We start from the raw sequence: 20,520 nt of genomic DNA on the forward strand, positions 1-20,520 counted from the left end.
AGTCCCCCTATTGTTCAGGGGTCAACTGTATTTGTTCTTTTATAGATCATACTTTGCTATGGTATGAACTAATTATTAAATTGGACTTAAAAAATTTTTAATTTATTTTTTCAAAGACACTATTAAGAGAATGGAAAGACAAGCCACAAAGTGGGAGAAATATTTGCAAATCATATATCCGATAAAGGATTTATATCCAGAATATACATGTTAGTCATTAAGGAACTGCAAATTAAAACCACAGTGAGATAAAATACCACTACTCACCTATTAGGATGGTTAAAATTAAAAAGACTGACCATACCCAGTATTGGTGTGGATATGAACTCTTTTACACTGCTGGAAGAGATGTAAAATGGTGCAACCACTTTGGAAAACAGTTTGGTAAAGGACTTCCCTGGCGGTCCAGTGGTTAAGACTCTGAGCTTCCACTGCGGGGGAGGGGTGGGGTGGGGGGGGGGTGCGTAGGTTCGATCCCTGGTCAGGGAACTAAGATCCCACGTGCCGCTTGGTGAGGCCAAAAAAACAAAACAAAAAAAACCCCATTAAGTTGGGCGTAGTTTGTTATCAAAGAAAAATGACATAGCAAGATTAACTAGTCACCTGATCTTAACGATAGAATTAAGATAAAAGAATGAATAACTATGTGCAATGGGGAACAGACCCCAAAATGAGATCCTGAGTTGCCCTACAACCAGCATGAAAGGAAAATCACACCACCAGGCGAATAAGGAGAAACTAAGCCCAAGTCTAAATTAAAAAACGAAGTTTAAAACAAAACAAAACAGGGACTTCTCTGGTGGCGCAGTGGTTAAGAATCTGCCTGCCAATGCAGGGGACACGGGTTTGATCCCCGGTCTGGGAAGATCCCACATGCCGAGGAGCAACTAAGCCTGTGCGCCACAACTACTGAGCCTGCGCGCCTAGAGCCCGTGCTCTGCAACAAGAGAAGCCACCACAATGAGAAGCTTGCACACTGCAACGAAGAGTAGCCCCTGTTCACTGCAACTACAGAAAGCCTGTGTGCAGCAACGAAGACCCAATGCGGCCAAAACTAAAATTGAAAAAATGAAAAATAAATTCCTCTTTAAAAAAAAAAGAAACAGTTTGGCAAGTTAAAAAGTTAACTATACCCCCACCATGTGATCCAGTGATTTCTCTCCTGGATATTTAACCAAGAGAAAGGAGAGCATTTGTTCCTACAAAGACTGTACAGAAACATTCCTAGCCACTTGTTCACGGTAGCCCCAAATTGGAAGCAACCCAAATGTCCATCAACAGGCAAATGAACAAAGAACTGTGGTATATCCATACAAACGTCAAGACTAACCAAATTGTACACTTCAAATATGTTCAGTTTATTGTGTGTTAATTGTACTTCAATAAACTGTTACAGTTTGGAAGAAGCTAAGGAGAAATAAAAGCTAAATGCAGTGTAGGATCCTAGAGAGGATTCTGGAAAGGAAAGGAACATTACTGTTAAAATTGCTGAAATTCAAATAGGGTCTATGGTTTAGTTACTATTACACCCGTGTTAATTTCTTGTTTTTGATAATTTTGCTTTGCTTATGTAGAAGATGTTAGCGTTAGAGGAAGTTGGGTGAGGGATACGAGAACTCTGTACTACCATCGCAACCTTTAAGTCTAAAATTAATGCAAAATAAAAAGTTTAAAAATATAGGCAATAAACTTTTTTTTTAAAAAAGACTTTTACCTTATAGAATAAATACACTTTTCAAATACATCTTTTATCTGTTACATTACTCAGAGTCACTGTCACCATAGAGAAGTTCAGCAAGTTAGGAATGCTTGCCTTCTGTAGGAAAAACCTGTGTAGCAACTTGAAGTTGGGCAGTTTTTAAGTATTTTGCTGTCAGATGCCAATGAACTGTGTGTTACAAACATGATGTACACGGAGAAGGGACATCCACTTGTAATGCAGTGAAATGTTCTCTGGCCTCCATGGAAGGCTTCCTTCCACGGAAGGTTGGGAAGGCCATGGAATTAACACCCTCCAGGAGCTGCCCTCAAGCTTTGACCAGTCGAAGTTGGAATATAGACACCCAGCTCCCTCGCCCTTCGTGGGCTATAACTTTGAGGTGTATGTTTTATACTGGCTTTCAGAGTTTTTCCAGCGCAATTAAACTCCAGTTGCCCACAGTGGTAACCTGTTGATAATGCAGCCTCCACTGGCTGTCACCCCTTCCCCATCCCCCTACTGGTGTTTTCTTCACCTCCCAAATAAACTACTTGCACTCAGATCCTTGTCTTGGGGGTCTAATTCTGGGGAAACCCAAGTGAAAACAAGTGTTAATACTTTTTTCCAGCATCCCAGCGTGTCACCTTGCCCACCCTCCCCTGCTTTGGGCACCACTGCACTACCCCACACAATAACTCCACGTCTGTCCAGCCACTCCCTGCATCCCAACACCGGTAGATCGTGCAGTTGACAGTGCAAGCCCCGACTTACCAGGGCGCTCTCAGGCACCAGCCCAGATAGTAAGTGCCTGTATTGGAAGAACCCAATCTTTCCTCCTCTGTGTCTCCTTCACTATCACTCAGAACACTCACACTTCTGACACCAGATGTGTGTGGGATTTTTTCCCACACCAAGGGATTCTCTAATATACTAGCTGGGTGTCCTACAATTTAACTCAATCCTAACACTATCCACCTGGAGATAGCATCAGATCCCATAGCTTAAGGGCTCAGTCCCACAAGGCTGCCCCTTACTTCAGATGCCAGTTGCAGGTAGTAGGTCCCCTAGTCACCCACAGCTTCTGTGCAGCTTGGCTACAAATTGGACGTTCCGGTGACCTTCTCCCCCTTGATTTCCATTATTTGCTAGAGCGGCTCACAGACCTTGGGGAAACACAGTCCCTGGTTTATTAAAGGATATGATAAGGGATAAGGATGAACAGCCAGATGAAAAGATACATTGAACAAGGTCTGGGAGGGCCCGAGCACAGGAGCTTCCATTCCTGTGGAGTTGGAGTGTGTCCCCCTCCTAGCACACGGATGTATTCACCAGCCCCAAAGCTCTCCAAACCCCATAATATTGGGATTTTTATGGAGGCTTCCTCACGTATGCATGATCAGTTATTAGCTCCATTTCTAGCCCCTCTCTCCTCCCTGGAGATGGGGGTGGTGGTGGTAGGGGCTGAAAGTTCCAAGCTTCTAGTCATGGCTTGGTCTTCCTGGTGACCAGCCCCCATCCAAGAGCAATCCAGGTGCCCACCGAGAGTCACCTCATTAGAACAAGAGACATTTCATCATCCAGGAAATTCCAAGAGATTTAGCAGCTCAGTGTCAGGAACTGGGAGCAGAAACCAGATTTATATCTATATTTGTATAGATATAAATCTATATCTATTTATATCTTTTTCTTTCTTTTTCTTCTTTCTTTCTTCTTTCTTTCTTTCTCTTTCTTTTTTTCTTTCTATTATCTCGCAGTGCCCCCTTTTTTTTCTTTGCCATTTCCTTTGTCCCCTAGGGAACCCCCTGGGGAGGAGAGTGATGGGCAGAGTAGGATTCAGCTATTTCTGGGTTCCTTGGCTCAACTATCTTCAAACCATCTGTCATCAGCAGTTCAGACTGCTATAATAAATCACCATAGATTGGGTGACGTACACAACAATGTATTTCGCGTGGTTCTGGAGGCTGGGAAGTCCAAGATCAAGGTGCTGGAAGATCTGATGAGAGCCCTCTTCCTGATTTGCAGGTGGACATCCTGTATCCTCACAAACAGAGAGGGCTGGCTGTTTCCTGTCTCTTCTTAGGAACTACTCCTATCATGAGGGCTCCACCCTCATGGCCTAATTACCTCCCAAGGGCCCCACCTCCCAATTTCATAACATTAGGACGTCAACATATGAATTTTGAGGGGGACACAAACATTCAGTCCATAGCATCACCTCCCAGACCCCAACAAAGCCTCCCAACCATTCACAACACAGCATGCTAGGCAGTCACCTGCAATGACTAGAGTGGTCCTACAGGATGAAGCCTGTAGGCCATCTTAGCACCAGGACAGAACTAGAAAGCATATTTTTGAAATACATCTACATTTAACTTGTGTAGTCTGTGTGTGTATATGTGATTTTTCTTATATAAACCAAGTTTGGAGAACCAATTGTTGCAACTCTGGCTTGAATTTTGGTGTCTGACACTGCCCGTGTAGGCTGAGGGTCTGGTCAGGCAGGATGGTTGCCTTGCAGAAGGAACTGCTCTGGGTCACAATAGAACCCTCTGCTGATCACTAGTGGCTTCCTATCTGAGCTGAGTTCATGCAGAGATACTGACTCCCCACTGCATGTAGGGCTCAGCCAAGGGTCTCATTTCGTTGTTTCTAAATCTGGAGCTACTGTCTTAGCTGGCTCTGGGTGAGGCTCTGGAAGCATTTTGGTGTTGTAAGACTAGATGATGAGTCTGCATCCTTGTTTAACTCATAAATGGCCACAGTGTGGCCTCCAAGCAAATCACCTGACCTTTCCCGAGCTTCACTTTCCTCATCTGTAAAATGGGGATAAAAGCCTGACCTGCTTTTGCTACAGCGCTGTGAGGCTTAAAGAAGATATTGTTATGTTGTACGCTATTCAAATGTAAGGTGATATGTAAGCCTTAAACTACAAAATCTGGTTTAAGGACATTAAAGATTTCTCCTCCTTTAAGGAGAATTCACAAATCCTGCTTTATGAAACTGAACAGTCGGAAAAGGAATTTCCTAAAGGGTTCCTCTCAGATAACTTCGGATGGGACCCCCGACATCACATATATTTTAGGAAAACCTCCATCATGTATATCTATGTATTTGCATAAAACTTTATTGCGCTCAACTCAACCCTTATATCTCTGTTCATTTAAGCCTAATGACCTGTAACAATTAGGGTGAGCTAAACTGCTCTAACAGACAGTCCCGAATATGCAGTGACTTGAGTACAGTAAAAGTTTATTTCTTGTTCCCGTAACAGACCAGACCAAAGTTCAGGTTGGTGGGCCGTCCCCCACACAGTGATTCAGGGATCCAGCTCCTTCCCCTTGTGGCTGTGCCCCCCGCTGTGGGCTGGGGGTCACCCGCACCCAAATAACAGAAGAGCCAGAAGAACCTCACACAGGCTTTACCACTTCCGCTCACCTTCTCCTGGAGAGACTCGCACACAAGGGCACACTTGAGGGCAAGGGAGGCTGGGAAAGGTAGTCCAGTGGCATGCTCAAAGGGAGGAACAGGTTTTAGTGGACAGTTAGTGGTCTCTACCAGTGTGTGGATGAGGAAATGGTCTCAACAGGATGAACGGATTTGCCAAAATTAGTTCAGTCATCCAAGAGACAAAGCCAGGACTGCCGCGCAGAGCTTCTGACAGTCACGTCTGGTGCCTTAAAAAGCACAGACCCACCTTGATGGTGACCGTCACCTCACCTGAACTCCCTTCACTGGTCTCCTAGCTTCCAAGTTTCTCCCTGTAGTCTGTTCTCCACCCTGCAGATAGGGGAATATCATTAACATCTATGCCAGGCCATTGTGACAACGACAGAAACTCAAAAAAGGGGAAGAAATTCACCCTGGCCCCTCTGCCCTAATACACCTGTCCCTTCCCCAAGGCCATCTTCCAGCCCTCGCAGGTTCACTGGGCTGGCACTTGAGCCAGGACTGCCTCCACACTGTGGTCTCCAGAGCAAGAAACGACAAAGGCTACTTTCCAGGTCACACTTTTATTTTTACAGAAGCAACGGCCGCAGGGACATGAAGTGTTGGGACAGTAGGCACAGTGCCTGCAGCTGCAAGAGCCTGCCGGGGGACCCATGCTTTTCCCGTGGCCCCCATGATTAAGGAGAAAGCTAAAAATCACACACCATACACTGCCACCCCACCCCCTCCCTTCCCTTTCAGTAACAGCTAATTAAATTGTGCATCCTTCCAGCCAAAGAAGCTGGCTAGAATCAGGATTTTACAGAAAACCTTCATGCAGCCAAGAAACTCGGGGTTCTGGAAGGGAGAGGCCTCTTCTTAACACTTTCCACACGCGCTGCCCATCCCCCTCCCCCCCCCCCCCCCCCCCCCCACCGCCACATGCCAAGTTTAATTCCACCTGAAACCACCACATGGATGGATAGTGACAAGACTGGCTGCAAGGAAGAGCTGGTAACTCAGCTTGGCATGCTTGGAAGACTGCCCCTTTCTAGGCAAGATATCACTGAAGCAAAACACTAACCTGAGGCTGGGGTGATTCCCAAGACCCTCCCATCCAAGCCCCAGGTTCCGGGTGAGGTCTGTGAGGGGCAGAATTTTGGTTTGTGGGACTAAGGACAACAGGGGCTGCTGGCATCTCTGGCCACTCTCCTGGGGGCCCAGGGACAGAGGCCCCACTGGTGAAAGGATGGGGCCCTACCTGTTGGGCTAATCTAGCTTGGGTTAACCATTCCTCTACAGCAAGTAGGATCATCAGTTTAGAGCCGAGCGGGAAGCCCATGGACCCACTAGGAGCGCTAATGCCAGAATTCACATGCTTTGCATACAAGCGAGAAAATGAGGTTTCTTATTTTATGCTCCCTCCAGAAGCCAAATGGGGAAGAGTGGTTCCTCTGCCTTCTGAGTGCCCTGAATGCGCCCCGCACTCCTAGGGCCACGTGTGGCTCTGGGAGGATTCTGGCAACCTGTGGTGACAAGACTGACACTTGCAGGCCATAGATGCGCCTTCCTGAAAAGATGAGAGCTGGCCTTGGGCTGAAGGAAGGACCTTAAATGGCAGACAACCCCCAAGTGTCCACTTGGTTCATTTATTTTCCCTCTGACTTTCCGCACAGACGAGGCTTTTCATGGGGTTTGCAATCATGGTGTTTAAGACAGCTGTGCACTTCTAAAGCCGAAGAGGGCCTCGGGTGGTCTTGTGTGCACTGATGACAGATGAGGAAACTGCAGCTCAGAGGGACAAATGCCTTGCCCACGGGTACAGAGCCCGTAAAGAACAGAGAGGACTGAAATCCAGGCCTCCTGGCTCCTGGTGCAGTGCTCTCTCTCTCCTAAAATGTCACTGCCTGGCACAGCTCACTTAATTCCCGCTTCCCTTACACAATTTCCTCTCAGATTCTGGATGTTCAGCTGAGGCTGGGCAGTGCTTAAGATGGAGTTGCATAAACAACCAAGCTTTAATAGGTGGGCAGGGATCTAGAAAGGTTTCCTTCCCTCTGGAACGGAAATGGAGCTAACTTTTCTCTGAGCTTAGGATTTGTAAGGCACTAAAATTAACTACAGCTGGGGGCGGGGGGAGACAGAAAAAAACAGGGGGGATGAGTAGTTGGAGAAATCATGATGCTGTTTTCTTTCAGCCCCGCCGTGAGGAACCCCATGAAACTTAGCGATGGTGGGCTCCATCTTCCTTCTTGGTGTGGTCCCACCCCCGACTCCCACCCCCACCGTAGAGCTGAGGACACAGCCCCACCATGACAACGCGGGTTCTGAGAACAAGAGGCATGGAGGGTGGAAAGCCAAGAATAAGCCCAGGTTCTCTGGATTCGATTCAGAGCAGAAACCACTCACCCCACCTGGGCAGGTGTCCCAGGCTTAGGCCCGGACAGGATTCAACCCTGAAATGTCTTCTCTAAGGGCACGGTCCTCTGTAAGTGGACTCGGGAGATGGCTGTGGTGGGCCCACAAGCCCGAGCATGAAGGAGGAAGCGGCAGGACATCACCAAGGACAACAGAGAACTTTGGAATCAGACTGGCTTTGGCACAGCACATCTTGGGCCCGCCCGCCCCATCTGTTGCCCTCCCAAGACCCCAGGGATGGAGGGGAACCTTCTTTCCTCCCCTCCGCAAGGAGCTCTTCCAGCTGACAAGTGATGGCAGTGCAACTCGGAGGCACCCCTTCAGCCAAAGCTGAGCCCAGGTGACCTAACATGGAGCCTTCCCAGACTCAACCACTGAATCCAAAGAACTTTAGTCCGACATGACGCTGAGCAGGAGGCCATGCAAAAAGCAGCTGCCACTTCTCCAGCACCTCCGCTGAGACAGGCGCCTGGCTTAGAGACAACCGCAGGCAGATAGCATTCCCCACTTTCAACAGAGGAGCAGGGCTCAGAGTGGCTGAGTAACTTGCCCAGAGTCACACAGCTAATGAGTGGCTGAACTGGGAACTGGAGTCGGGTTTGTCTGACTCCAAATCTCACGTCCTTTCCACTCGGCTGCCCCTGGAAGCTGGGAGCAAGCTGCCGTGGGCCTCTGGGTGGGGTTTCTGGAGGGGTTTCTTTCTGAAAGGGTGGGTCTGGCAGAGCAGCCAAGCATGAGTGAAGGGAAGATGGCTTCTGGCCCTGGAGACAGGGTCTGCCCTCGCGTCCGCCTCCTTCTGGGCGGGCTCGGGCTCAGTGCCTGGCAGCCTTGCAGATCTTGTCATAGACCTCGGGGAAGGCGTCCTGGCAGCCAAGCTGCTTCCGCAGCCTGTGGTACAGGGAGCCGTCAAACATCTCCCAGAACTCCTCCCGGTCCATGTAGCAGTCAGCATACAGCATCTGGAACCTGCAGTGCAGACACAGGCGTGAGGACCTGGGGACGGGGAGGGGGAAAGGGACGCAGAGAACGCCAAGCATCCCTAATGCGCCCCTAACGTGCCGTCCGTCTTCAGGGCAGGATGTGCTTTTGGAGAATTTCTCTTGCTTAATCCCCCCAACGAGCTAGTGGCTGAGGCTGGTGCTGGAATTCTCGTCCCCATTTCGCAGACGGGAACCTGGGCTCAGGGCCTTAAGTGGCAGCGGCGGCAGAGTCAGGCGTGGAACGCAGTGCGCCGCACGCCCGCCGCCCTCATGTGGTCGCCGGCCGGCTTTCTTTCCCTTTTCTGACATTCAATGAAGTGCACATAATGACCCTGTACAACTTGAAGCTACAAGGATGTATTGTACAACACGGGGAATACAGCCAATATTCTATAATAACTATAAGTGGAGTATGACCTTGAAAGCTGTGACTCACTATGCTGTACACCTGTAACACACAGTATTATACATAAACTATACTCCCATAAAATAAATAAAAGCAAAAAAAATTTTTTAACAAATTAAAAAAAAGAAAACGTACAGCTTGGTACGTCTGATGTACGTCTATAACCTTGAAACCGTCCCCTCAGTCCAGATAACGGCCACATCCGTCACCCCCAAACTTCCCTCACAAGTTCCCCTGCGTTGCCCATCACCCTCCACAGTCCCAGGCAGACTCGCCTTCTATCACCATGGGTTCGTCTGCATTCTCCGGAATTTTATATAAACAGAACATATATATAAATAGAATCACACAGTACTCTTTTTTCCTGGCTTCTTTCAGTCAGCATAATTATTTTGAGATTCGCCCACGTTCTGCACGTCCACAGTTTCTTCCAGGATGTTTCTGAGCAATGCTCTGTCCGGCCCTCCGTGTGGCTTTCCTGGTCCTGAGTCCCTCCCTCCTCAGCTTTGGTGTCCAACCTGAGTGGGAGCCCCTGGGCATGTCTAAAGCACCCCCATGGCCCGCCCTGGGGTGGCTGGTGGGGCGACCCCTGGCTCCAGCAGCCAGGGGACTGCTGGTGTGCTCCCTGGGAAGGGGGGATGCAGGGAGGGGAGGGGCGAGAACGCCTGCAATTCTACCTCCTTGGAATCTCCCAGCTCCCTCCCCAGATCCGAGGGGTCTGGCTGCGGAGCAGGCGCCTCGCCTTCCCGGCCACACGGCGGGCACTCGCTCACCCGTGCACACTTCGGACGAACTTCTCCAACTGCCTCATGCAGGACCGGGCTTCAAAGTGCTTCACGCGCGGCTCCCCGTAGGCGCCAATGTCGACATAGAGCTCGGTCTCGTCCCCCTTGGGGTGCACCAGGCCCGGCTGGCTGGGCAGGATGAACGGGCACAGCCAGATGGGGTAGACCTGGGGTAGACCCGGAAGGGCGCGTTGGTGCTCTTCCTCCCCCAGGCGGCAGGCTCTGCTCTCCTCTCCGGGGCCCCTCTCTCTTCTGCTCACCCAGCCACCCCCACCCCCGAGCCCCGGCTGAGCTCCGGCCCGGCTCACGTGGATGTCGTTGTGGAAGGTGTGCAGGGCCCGCGGCAGGCACTTCATGGGCACCAGCATGTCCTGCACCACGTGGTGCTGCTCGTACAGCTTGCGCAGGGTCTCGCCCTGGGTCAGCTTCAGGAGGGAGATCTTGGGAGGTACCATCCAACCAAAGAGGTAGCGGAAGATGGGATTGTTGCCAAAGGGGATGATGTCCTGAAAGACAAGGGTTGGGGATGGAGAGAAGGAACCCAGCAGGGCCCTGTGTCCCCACGTGCCAGGGGCCAGGTCCTCCTCTGGTGCTTGACAGAAGTATGAGGGGTCCACTCATATCTGCGGGGGTGGGGGGGCGTGGTGGGACCCAGGATTTACCCAGCCGGATCTGAATTTGATTTCCAGCTCTGGCATTTACCAGCTGTGATGACCTCGGGCTGGTGACTTAACCTCTCTGAGCTCAGTTCCTTATCTGTAAAGTGGGACTTGTGAGGATGAATGGTAAGATACCAAACGGAAGGCACTCAGCCCAGTGCCTAGAACAGAATAACCACATAGCTGTCATTGCTGTTCTAGTTGTTGAGGTCAGTATGGCTGGCACAGAGCAAGCATTCCATAAATGTCTGAGAAATAAATGCTGCTGAATGATAAGAGGGATGGGTACTCAGAGAGCTTAAGCAATTTCCCTCAGGTCACACAGCCAGGGACGGCTCTCACTGAGGTGGGGAAGGTCTGGCTCAGGTTCAACAACGAGCCTTTCTGTTTACAGCATCTCCTGAGAGGCCTTCCCTGACCCCCTATTCAAATGTCCCTGCTCCCCATCCCTCCAGACACACAACAGCAAATTCTTGCTCACCTGTCAAGGCCAAGCTTGACAGTTACCTTCAACCCTAGGCAGAACTAGCCACTTCTTCTTCTTCTTGTGGCCTTGTACAGTGCCACCCGCCTGCCTCCTGCAAGCCAGCCTCTTGGGAAACCCCCCTAAGCAGGGCTGTCCTTCCTCTTCCATGCCTCAAACCCCGCACGCTCACAATCGTCCTCCCTGCTCCCAATCTGCTGTCTTCCTGAGGGTTACCAGCGTCTACCCGATACCCCATCCTCACAGCTCCTGGGCCCGCAAAGCCAAGGACATTTCTTCATTCGTTAGACAATTATGAGGTGCCTGTCTGCTCAGGTACCAGGTTCTGTCCTGGGGACACCCAGATCATTGAGATGTGGTCCCTGACCTCAGGTGTGGAAGGTCTGTGACAGAGAGATGCAGAGGCAGCTCATAAAAGGGTCCACATCAGACTAGGGTCGGGGCAGCTGCCCAAAGAAGCCCCCATGCTAAGCTTGGGGAGACTGAGTGATTCCTCTTCTCCCCTCCCCTGGAATCGCCTCCTCTGGTCACCAGCCCACTCCCGCGAGGGAGGGAGGGGCCTGTCTGCTCTCTTCTCTGTTACATTTTGGCTCCTACACCAGTTCCCGGCTCACGACAGGAGCTCAGGAAACAGCACGGCTTTTACTGTTTCCTTGGTTGTCTTTGGACAAGCGACACAGGCCCATAGCAGAAATCCCCCCAAAGGCTGAGCCTCCTTTCACGTCCCTGACCGCGTTTCCCTCACAGCCTTGACCACTCATCACTCCTCCTCCATCCCGATCTCTTTCCCCTCCTCAAAGGCCACCATTCTTAGGAATTATTTGTGTACCCTTCTAGAGATATCTGATGCACAGACAGGTCCATGGGCTTAAAAAAACCCCACAGTTCACAGATGGTAGCATCTGCTAGCCTGCTGCTTATCGCTGCATCCTGGGCATCAGCACACAGAGCGCTACTGCACTCTTTGTCCTGGATGCCTGACACTGTACAGACAGGCCTCGTTTTACTGCACTTCTGATCAGTGATCAGTGATCTCTGACGTCACTACGCCGACTCACTGATGGCTCAGATAATGGTTAGCATTTTTTAGCAATAAAGCATTTTTAAATTATAGTGTATCCTTACATATGCCAGTGCTCACTTAATAGACTATAGTATAGTGTAAACATAACTTTCATATGCACTGGGAAACCAAAAAATTCATGTAATTCACTTCATTGTGATATTTGCTTTATGGCAGTGCTCTGGAACCCAACATGCAGCATCTCCAAGGTCACCCTCCACGGGGTGGGGCTGCAAAGTCCCAGCCCCCTGGCCTCAAGGTGGGACGACTCTGGAGGGCCATCCAGCCCCAGAGCTCCCTGTGGGTTGGCCGAGGTCTTTGCTGTGGCTGCCTCACAGCTCAGCTCTACCCTCCGCCTGGCCCCGGCCCTGCTTCCCTTTCCCCTCGCAGGTGAGGATCACCAGTGTTGTCCTGATTAAACTTCCTGTATGCACATCTTGGTAGTAAAACACTCATCCTTCCAGATTCTTCCTTTAACTTCAGGCAGTACGGGCCAGTGTTTAATAGCACACAAATATAAGACAAACCTCATTTTGAAACCCAGCTCTATGCTTTTAAAACCCATCCAGGAGTTCTCCGCTACTCCTTTCTTCAAGAGGTGGAGCTTAATCCCCCCCACGCCCCCCAACCCCCATCCCCACCCTTGGTGACTCCATTCTAATAAGAGAATATGGCGGGAGTGGTGAGGTGACGAGACTGTGTCATGGGAGGCACTGAGGACCCGTCCTTGGTCTCTCTCTTGGGTTACCTGCTCTGCGGGAAGCCACTGCCCTGTTGTGAGGACACTTGAGCAGCTCAGGTGGCAAGGAATGGAGCCTTCCAGGAAGCAGATTCTCCAGCCCTAATAGACCCTCCAGCAGGCCAGCCCCGGCCAACACCTTGACTGCAATTCTGAGCCAGAACCACCCACGTCATCACTCTCCAATCCCTGACTCTCGAAACTGTGAGATTAACAGATGGCAGTTGTTTTAATCCTCAAAGTTTGGGGTTAATTCATTATGCAGCAATAGATAACCAATACACACTCTCTCTCTTACTGAGCTGTGTTCCTCTGGATAACCTAAATCAAGCTCCTTCAACTGTAAAGTGGAAAAAGTACTAGGCAGTAGGTTGTTAGGAAGATGGAGACATTGCATGTAAAGTGTTTGGCACGAGAACCAACACGTAAAGAGTGATTAATGGCAACTACTGTTATCATCACTGTTCTCTGATGGGCTCTCATGTACTTTGCTGGCTCCTCTTTCCTTTCCTATCTCTTAAATATCCCTGCTCTGACAAAACCACACCTCCCAGAACCTTAACACTGCTCTTGGCAGGGATAAAGGGCTTGAGTGTTTTCTGCCTTTGGTAAAACTTTCCACCAACTGCTCTGGGCCTGGACGCTGCTCAAAGTAGGACTCACAGGAAGGGGAGAAGCCCAGAGAAACGCCACCCACCCCGCCCCAGGCCTTGATGAACCCTCTGCTGCCCACTCCTCCACCCCTCACCACTGCCCCATCACATTCTGCCTGAGAGACCTAGCCCGTGATTAGAACTGACCCGACACTTCCTCCTAGGAGACCTCCAGGTGTAACTCCTTCATGCCTGACATTCCTGTTGTTCTTAGTCACCGTGGACCTCTGGGTGTCTCCTACTAGCACCCTTGATGTGCTACAGCAATGCTGTGTCTTTTAACCTGACCCCGCTGGCCACTGTGCCCTGATCTCCCCACCCCTGCCTTCTGCTCTCTCATGGTCCTCAAGCTCTTCTCTCGACTGTCTTGTCCTCTCCTTGCTCTTAGCTGGAACTTGGCTGGCCCCTGCAGCCCTCCGAGGTGGTATGGTTTTCTCTCCACGACCCTCTGGGGCAGACGGAGGTGAGGTGGGCTCCTCCTGGCCCCTCATTACTGCTTCTAGGTCTCTGCTCCTCCCATTCCCTGAAAACCCTCAGCAACTTTGCAGCTGACATGCAACAACATGCCCACCACCTCCACCCTCATCATCTCCCTCCTCTGCGGATCACTGCCACCTTCTTCAACACTCATCTTATCACTGATGTGACTTGACATCCACCGCGGTGATCTTTCCCACACCCCGGCTTCCTCTTTGTCCTCCAGAGATCTCACCTTCCACCTGGCCTCTGCCCTGACTCTCATGTCACACTCCAGGGCAGGGGATGACAAACTACAGCACGTGGGGATTGGTCTGCAAGCGGATCCAGCCCGCTGGCCAAACCTAGTCCCCTGCCTGTGTTTATACACAGTTTCACTGGAGCACAGCCACTCACATTTGCTGGCGCCCTGCCCGTGGCTGCTTTCGTGCTACAAGGGCAGGGCTGGGCAGCTGTGACAGGATGTATGACCCGCAGAGCCTAAAGCTTTTGCTATTTGGCCCTTTAAGAAAGTGTGCTGACCTCTTGACGTTGTCATATGGTCTGTATTCACTGCCTCTGTTAACTCGGAAAACAAACGCACAACATCAGGGCCGGGATTGAGTTTATTCTGCCTCACTGACTACAGGCCGGGAGACCCGCTCCCAAACAGCTCTAGAAGCTGTTCTGAAGAGGAAAAGGCGAGGTCAGTATGTACGTGACTTTGGCGAAGGTCCACGCAGCGAAGCACAGGTCTCGGCCGAAGGCTGTCGCTGGTCACGAGGAGCAGATGTCTTAGTGGTTTCAGTGTTTTTCCAAGTATGGGTTAGAATTTGGGTTCATAGAACTTTCTCCGCAAAACACCTGCCTCTCTGAAGGCTGCTGTGCCGGTTTCCCCAGAGCACAGAGTGCCTCACTCCTGATCTCTGCCCTGAGTTCCTTTCAGGGTGTGTTGAAGGTCAGTGACTGCAGGGACTCATGGCTTCACTCCTGCAGAACTGGATGGTGGGCGACACGCCTCAGTTGGTATCTCCATAGTTTCAGTGCCAGGTATTTGCCCTCTGACCACCACGAACTCTCCTTCCTACTGCTCGTGACCTCCAGTGCTCTGATGTCAATCCTTCACCCCAAGGGGCACCCAGGCCACCACGTCAACCCCTTCAGCCTTGCACACCCTCAGTGCCCCTCCTCAGCTGGCTCGGATTTCATCCCGATCACGTCCTAGCTTTTCCAACGCCATCCCGCTTGTCATGCTCGTTTGCTAAATCTAACTTTCTCCCTATTCTGTGCCCCGTCAACAGAGCTGAACGTGTGAAAACCCACAACCACTAGGGCTGGTCTCACTGTAAACTCATGGTCATGCATCTTTGGTGAGCCCAGTGTTGCCCAGAAATCCCGTGATATTTTCCTAGTTAACTCATTCCCACCCTCCAAGGGACAATTTCCCATTTCCTCTCTCCTCAGTTCCTCAACAACCCCTCGCCCTCTCATCTCGGCTAAAATCCTCGCTTCCTATTTCATTGAGAAAATAGAAGCAACTGGAAGAGAACTCCCACACCCTCCCACCACCAACTGGTCCTCCTGTTTGTAGCAACGGTTCCATTACACTTCCTCCCTCCTGTCCAGGGGGTGAATCTCCATGTTCTCACCTAAGGCAACCTCTCTACTTGCATGCAGGATCTGTCTGTCCTCAAGGCTCCCCTGCAAGGACACCCTCTCCCCTGCACTGCCGGCATGTTAACATGCGGTAACTTCTCCCTTCTTGAAACAGTCATACGGAACTTCCCTGGTGGTCCAGTGGTTAAGACTCTGTGCTTCCACTGCAGGGGGCACAGGTTTGACCCCTGGTTGGGGAGCTAAGACCCCACATGCTGTGCGGTGTGGCCAAAAAAAATAAAATATAAAAGTCACACAAAATATTCCCTCTCGATCCTACATCCCCCTCAGGCTACCATCCTATTTCTCTGCTTCCCCTTATACTGAGCTTTCTCAGATTCCCGTTTTCACTGTCTCCACTTCCCTGTCTCCGTTTTCACCTGAACCCACATCAGGCTTCTGGCCCCACGGCTCAACGTCATCAGTGACCATCTCATGACTAAGACCAGAGGTCAATTCTTTGTCCTCATCTCACTCAGAGGCATCTGACACAGTTGTTCATCTTCTTTCTTGGCACACTGTCCTCACATGGCTTCTGGATGCCAGCTCTCCTGGGTTTCTCCTCCTTTCTGACTGATGGCACCTTCTCCTCTCCTGGCTGGTTCCTCCCGCCCTAAGCTGCAGGGCTTGGCTCTGGGACTTCTCTAACCTGCCTGACTCATCTACTCCATAGCTTTATTTAACATTTCTCTGCTAATGATACTGCAGTAATATCATCAATCTTCAACGTCTGCCCTGAAGATCTGACGTACGCGCCAGCTGCCCACGCGACGTCCTGCCCGGATGTCTGAAAAGCATCTCGCGCTGACATGTCCCAGACCAAACTTCTGATTTTCCTTCCCAGACCCCTCCCCCATGTTGCCCATGGCAGTCAATGGCATCTCGGGTCACCCAGCTGCTTGGGTCCCTAACCTTGTAATCATACCCAATCTGTCGAAAATCCTGATGGTTGGTTCAACCTTCACAGTACCTCCCAGATCTGAGATTCCTTTCCTCCCCCACGGCTACCACTCTAGACAACAGAAATCCTCTTTCTCCTGCTCTTCTAACTCTTGCCACCCAACCCATCCACTCTCCATCTAGCTGTCAAAAATATCCTTTAAAAAAAAAATCAGGTCATGTCACTTTTGCACACAAAGCCCTCCACTGGCTTCCTTATCACACAAAGTAAAATATAAAGTCCTGCCTTGACCTACAAGGACCCACATGATCTAGGTTCTAGCTGCTATTTGACCTCATTCTCCACCACAGGTCTAGCTCAAGGGCCTTCTTGCTGTTTTCAAAAACACACAGCCTTGCTGTGACAACTTGCACCTCGCTGTGACACAAAAGAATGGAGTTGGACCCCTACCTCACACCATACACAAAACGTAAGTTAAAATGGATGAAGAATCTAAATAAAGAGCTAAAAAAATAAAGCTTTTAGAAGATAATGCAGGAATAAATCTTCATGACTTTGGATTTAGCAATGGATTCTTAGATACAATACTAAAAGCATGAGTAACAAAAGAAAAAATAAACTGGACTTCATCAAAACCATAAACTTTTGTGAATCAAAAGTCATCATCAAGGGAGTGAAAGACAACCTACAGAATGGGAGAAAATATTTGCAAATCATGTATTTGAGAAGGGTCTAATATCCAGAATACATATAGAACTCTTACAACTTAACAACAAAGATCAATAACCCAATTAAAATTGGGCAAAGGATCTGAATAGATACTTCTCCAAAAAATATACAAATGGCCAACAGGCACATGGAAGGATACGCAACATCATTAGTCATTAGGGAAATGCAAATCAAAATCACAGTGAGAGTCTACTTCTCACCCACTAGGATAGCTATAGCGAAAAACCAGAAAACAACAAGTGCCGGTGAGAATGTAGAGAAACTGGAACCTTTGCACACTGCTGTTGGGAATGTAAAATGGCTCAGCCACCATGGAAAACATTTGGCAGTTCCTCAATAAGTTAGACATAGAATCATCACATGACCCAGCAGTTCCACTTCTAGGCATGTACCCCCAAAACAGAAAACTAGTACTCAAACCAATTCTTGTACATGAATGTTTACAGCAGCGTTATTCACAATGCCAATAGGTGGAAACAACTCGAATGTCCACCAGCAGAGGAGTGGAAAAACAAACTGCGGTCCATCCATACAATGGAGTTTTATTCAGCCACAAAAAGGAATGATGGGCGGATACATGCTACAGCGTGGATGAACCTTGAAAACAGGCTCAGTGAAAGAAGCCAGGCACAAAAGGCCACGTGTTGTATGATTCCATTTATATAGAATGTCTCGAAGAGGTAAATCCATAGAGACAGAATGCAGACTGATGGTTGTTAGAGTCTGGGGAAAGGGAATGGGGAGTAACTGCTTAATGGGTATAGGATTTCCTTTTAGGGCAAGGAAAATGTTTTGAAATTAGAGATAGTAGACACACAATATCATGGATGTACCAAATAGCATTGAATTGCAAATTTTAAAACGGTTAATTTTATGTTTTCACTTTATTTAAAAAAAAAGAAAAAAAGCAACCCACCCAGCCCATTTGAGGACCTGTGCTCTGGCTCTTCCTCTGCCTGGAGCATTCTCTTGAGTTCTGCCTGGCGTGTCCTCCCTATGCTTAGGTCCCTGCTCATAAGGCATCTCCTGAGGGGCCTTCCCTGACCCCTATTTGAAATGTCCCTGCTCCCCATCCCTCATCGCACAACAGCAAATTCTTGCTCACACGTCAAGGCCACACTTGACAGCTACCTCCACCCCTAGGCAGGACCAGTCACTTCCTCTTCTTGTTCCTGTGGCCCTCCTCAGGGCCCGAGTCTCTCTGCGTGGCTAGGCTACAACTCCTCAAGGACGGAACAGGTCTGTGTTGCCCAAATCCCCTGGCCCAGCACTCCACCTTCCGGCACAGGCAGGTGCTTGGGGAGAGCCCGCTGCTTTAGGAAAGGTGGCCGTTCCCGCAGAAGGAAACACTGTGCTGCTGGGTAAGAGGCTGTTCTGGTTCCCTAGGACAAAGCCATTCTTTTCCCCCAAGGGAGGGGAAACCATCCTGGTTCCCAGCCTGGCCAGGAGGAGCCAGAACTACCAGGAAATCCGAGCCTCACCTGGAGCTCCCAGAAGATGCTGCGCGTGTGGCGGTGGTAGTAGTGTCTCAAGGGGATGAACTCCAGGCCCTCTTGGTTTGTCTTCAGGTAGTTCTCCACGTGCTTGAAGAACCACGGCTTGTAGTAGTTGCCAATGCTATTCAGCTGAAATGACAGAGGGCACTGTGTCAGGCCACAGACAAGCCCCAAGTGCCATCAGGGCGTAACAGTGATACCTGGCTTCTGTTCAGCACTCCTGGCCTCTCCAGAGCTCTTTCATGTCTATTACTGCCTTGGAGGCTCTTGAAAGCCGGGTGAGGTTAAGCACAGCAGGCACTCTCTAGCAGAGAGAGCAGAAGCTCACAGAGGTTAAGTGGTGAGCCCAGGGCCCAACAGTGAGCTCCTGACAGTCTCAAGAGCTCAGCCTGCTGCTCCTTCTCGATGAGAGAACTGAAGTGCTGATGTTGGCACCATCGGCCACAACGCAATGCTCCACGCAGGTGTGCTCCCCCCCCACCACTTCCCTCCCATGAGGCCAGAGTCGGCACAAACACTGAGCGTGGGTCATTCTCCCCACTGGGTCCAACGGCCGACAGCGCTGACTGACCACGGTGCTTTCCCTGCCGCCCTGGACCAAGCTTCACATCCTCTGGCCACAGCGCTCCCCCCAGGCAGCCACCATCAGCGGAAGAAGCTCACAGTAAAGCTACAGGCTTCGCTGGCACTAGAGCCCATGGTCTCCAAGCCTAAAGCTTATATTTAGCTGGTGTCTCCTTCAGCCCTCAGTGGTTCAGGATTTTACCACTGTGTGCCCTGGGATGACTTAGCTCCTCTGGGCCTCAGCCTCCTCACCCATGAAAGGAACTGTGGGCCGATGCTTTAGGAGAGAGACAGGGCAGCAGCCTGAAAGGGTCACGGGCTCCAGGCTGGGTGGCTAAGACCAGACCCTGACACAGTCACCTGCTAGCTGTGTGACCTTGGGCAGGTCACTCCGAGCTTGTTTTTTCATATGTAAAATGACCATAAAAATAGATACTTGGTGGGAGATCTTCGTGCCGATTAAAAATTACATACACACACACTGCAGACGCTCAGGCCACATGTCAGACCAGCTTCTCTGGGGATGGGAGAGGCACCCGAGTTCTATGGGGCAGGTGAGATCACACCCAGTTAGGGCTCAGCAAAGGGACAGGAGGAAGCAGAGAGTGAAGGTCACGTAGAAGAGGTAGAATGTTACCAGGGGACCATCAGGGAGGGAAAGACAGGAGCAGAGGCAAGAAGTAAGCAAGCCCAGGGTAACTGAAGAATAATCACAGCACGGGCTAAGTACCACGCTCCAGGGAGGTGACACCAGCACCAGACATGTTCAGTATTCTTTACCCCCTCCATGACCTTGCATGCCTTTCTTATCTCCTCCATGACCTTGTACACATTCCTTCTTTATCTCCACCACGACCCTGCACAGCAGGGCTGTCCTTGTTTCACTAACCAGGAGAAAGAATCATCAAGGTTGAAGGGACTACCCAAGGCCACAAGGCTGCCAGGGGGCAAGGCAAGGACTCAAGCGCATCCCATGTTGCAAAAGCAGCCCAGGGCAGATGGCAGAGAACCTTGAAAGGCAGGTTCTGGAACGTGAACATTATTAAAAAAAAAAAATCTATTAATTTTTTTCCTGATTCTAAAAACAACGTATGCTCCTCGTGCAAACTTTAGACACTGCGGAAATATGTAACCTGAAGGAGAGATGCCCCTGCAGCCTCACCCTCCAGAGGGAACTGCTAAAAACTCATGTGTATTCATCAGGTTTTATTTTCACACACACAGACTTCTATAAACGGGACTACCCTGTGTGTACTGTTGACCGATCTGCTTTTTCCACTTTATATGCAGCGGATCCTGGCAGGTTGCTTAGCCTCCCTGAGCCTCATTTTCAGTAAAGGCAAAATGGCTGGGAAGACTGAAAGAGATAATGTAGAAAGTGCCAAGCATGGTGCCTGCTCACAGCA

General features: G+C 50.1%; 1 protein-coding gene across 1 annotated transcript in view; it reads right to left on the reverse strand.

Annotated features, from left to right (window-relative positions):
- Nucleotides 1–5,693: 5,693 nt before the first annotated feature.
- Nucleotides 5,694–20,520, reverse strand: part of DHCR24 (24-dehydrocholesterol reductase) — a 39,773-nt gene continuing 24,946 nt past the window's right edge. Inside the window, exons 6-9 of the mRNA XM_057712007.1 lie at nucleotides 18,536–18,679; nucleotides 10,023–10,220; nucleotides 9,703–9,881; nucleotides 5,694–8,509 (exon numbers count right to left, since the gene is read on the reverse strand). Coding sequence (XP_057567990.1) covers nucleotides 8,356–8,509; nucleotides 9,703–9,881; nucleotides 10,023–10,220; nucleotides 18,536–18,679 — 675 coding nt within the window. The 3' untranslated portion in view covers nucleotides 5,694–8,355. The remainder of the gene's footprint in view (nucleotides 8,510–9,702; nucleotides 9,882–10,022; nucleotides 10,221–18,535; nucleotides 18,680–20,520) is intronic.

Source organism: Hippopotamus amphibius, chromosome 1, assembly GCF_030028045.1.
Source record: "Hippopotamus amphibius kiboko isolate mHipAmp2 chromosome 1, mHipAmp2.hap2, whole genome shotgun sequence".
Taxonomy (NCBI): Eukaryota; Metazoa; Chordata; class Mammalia; order Artiodactyla; family Hippopotamidae; genus Hippopotamus; species Hippopotamus amphibius.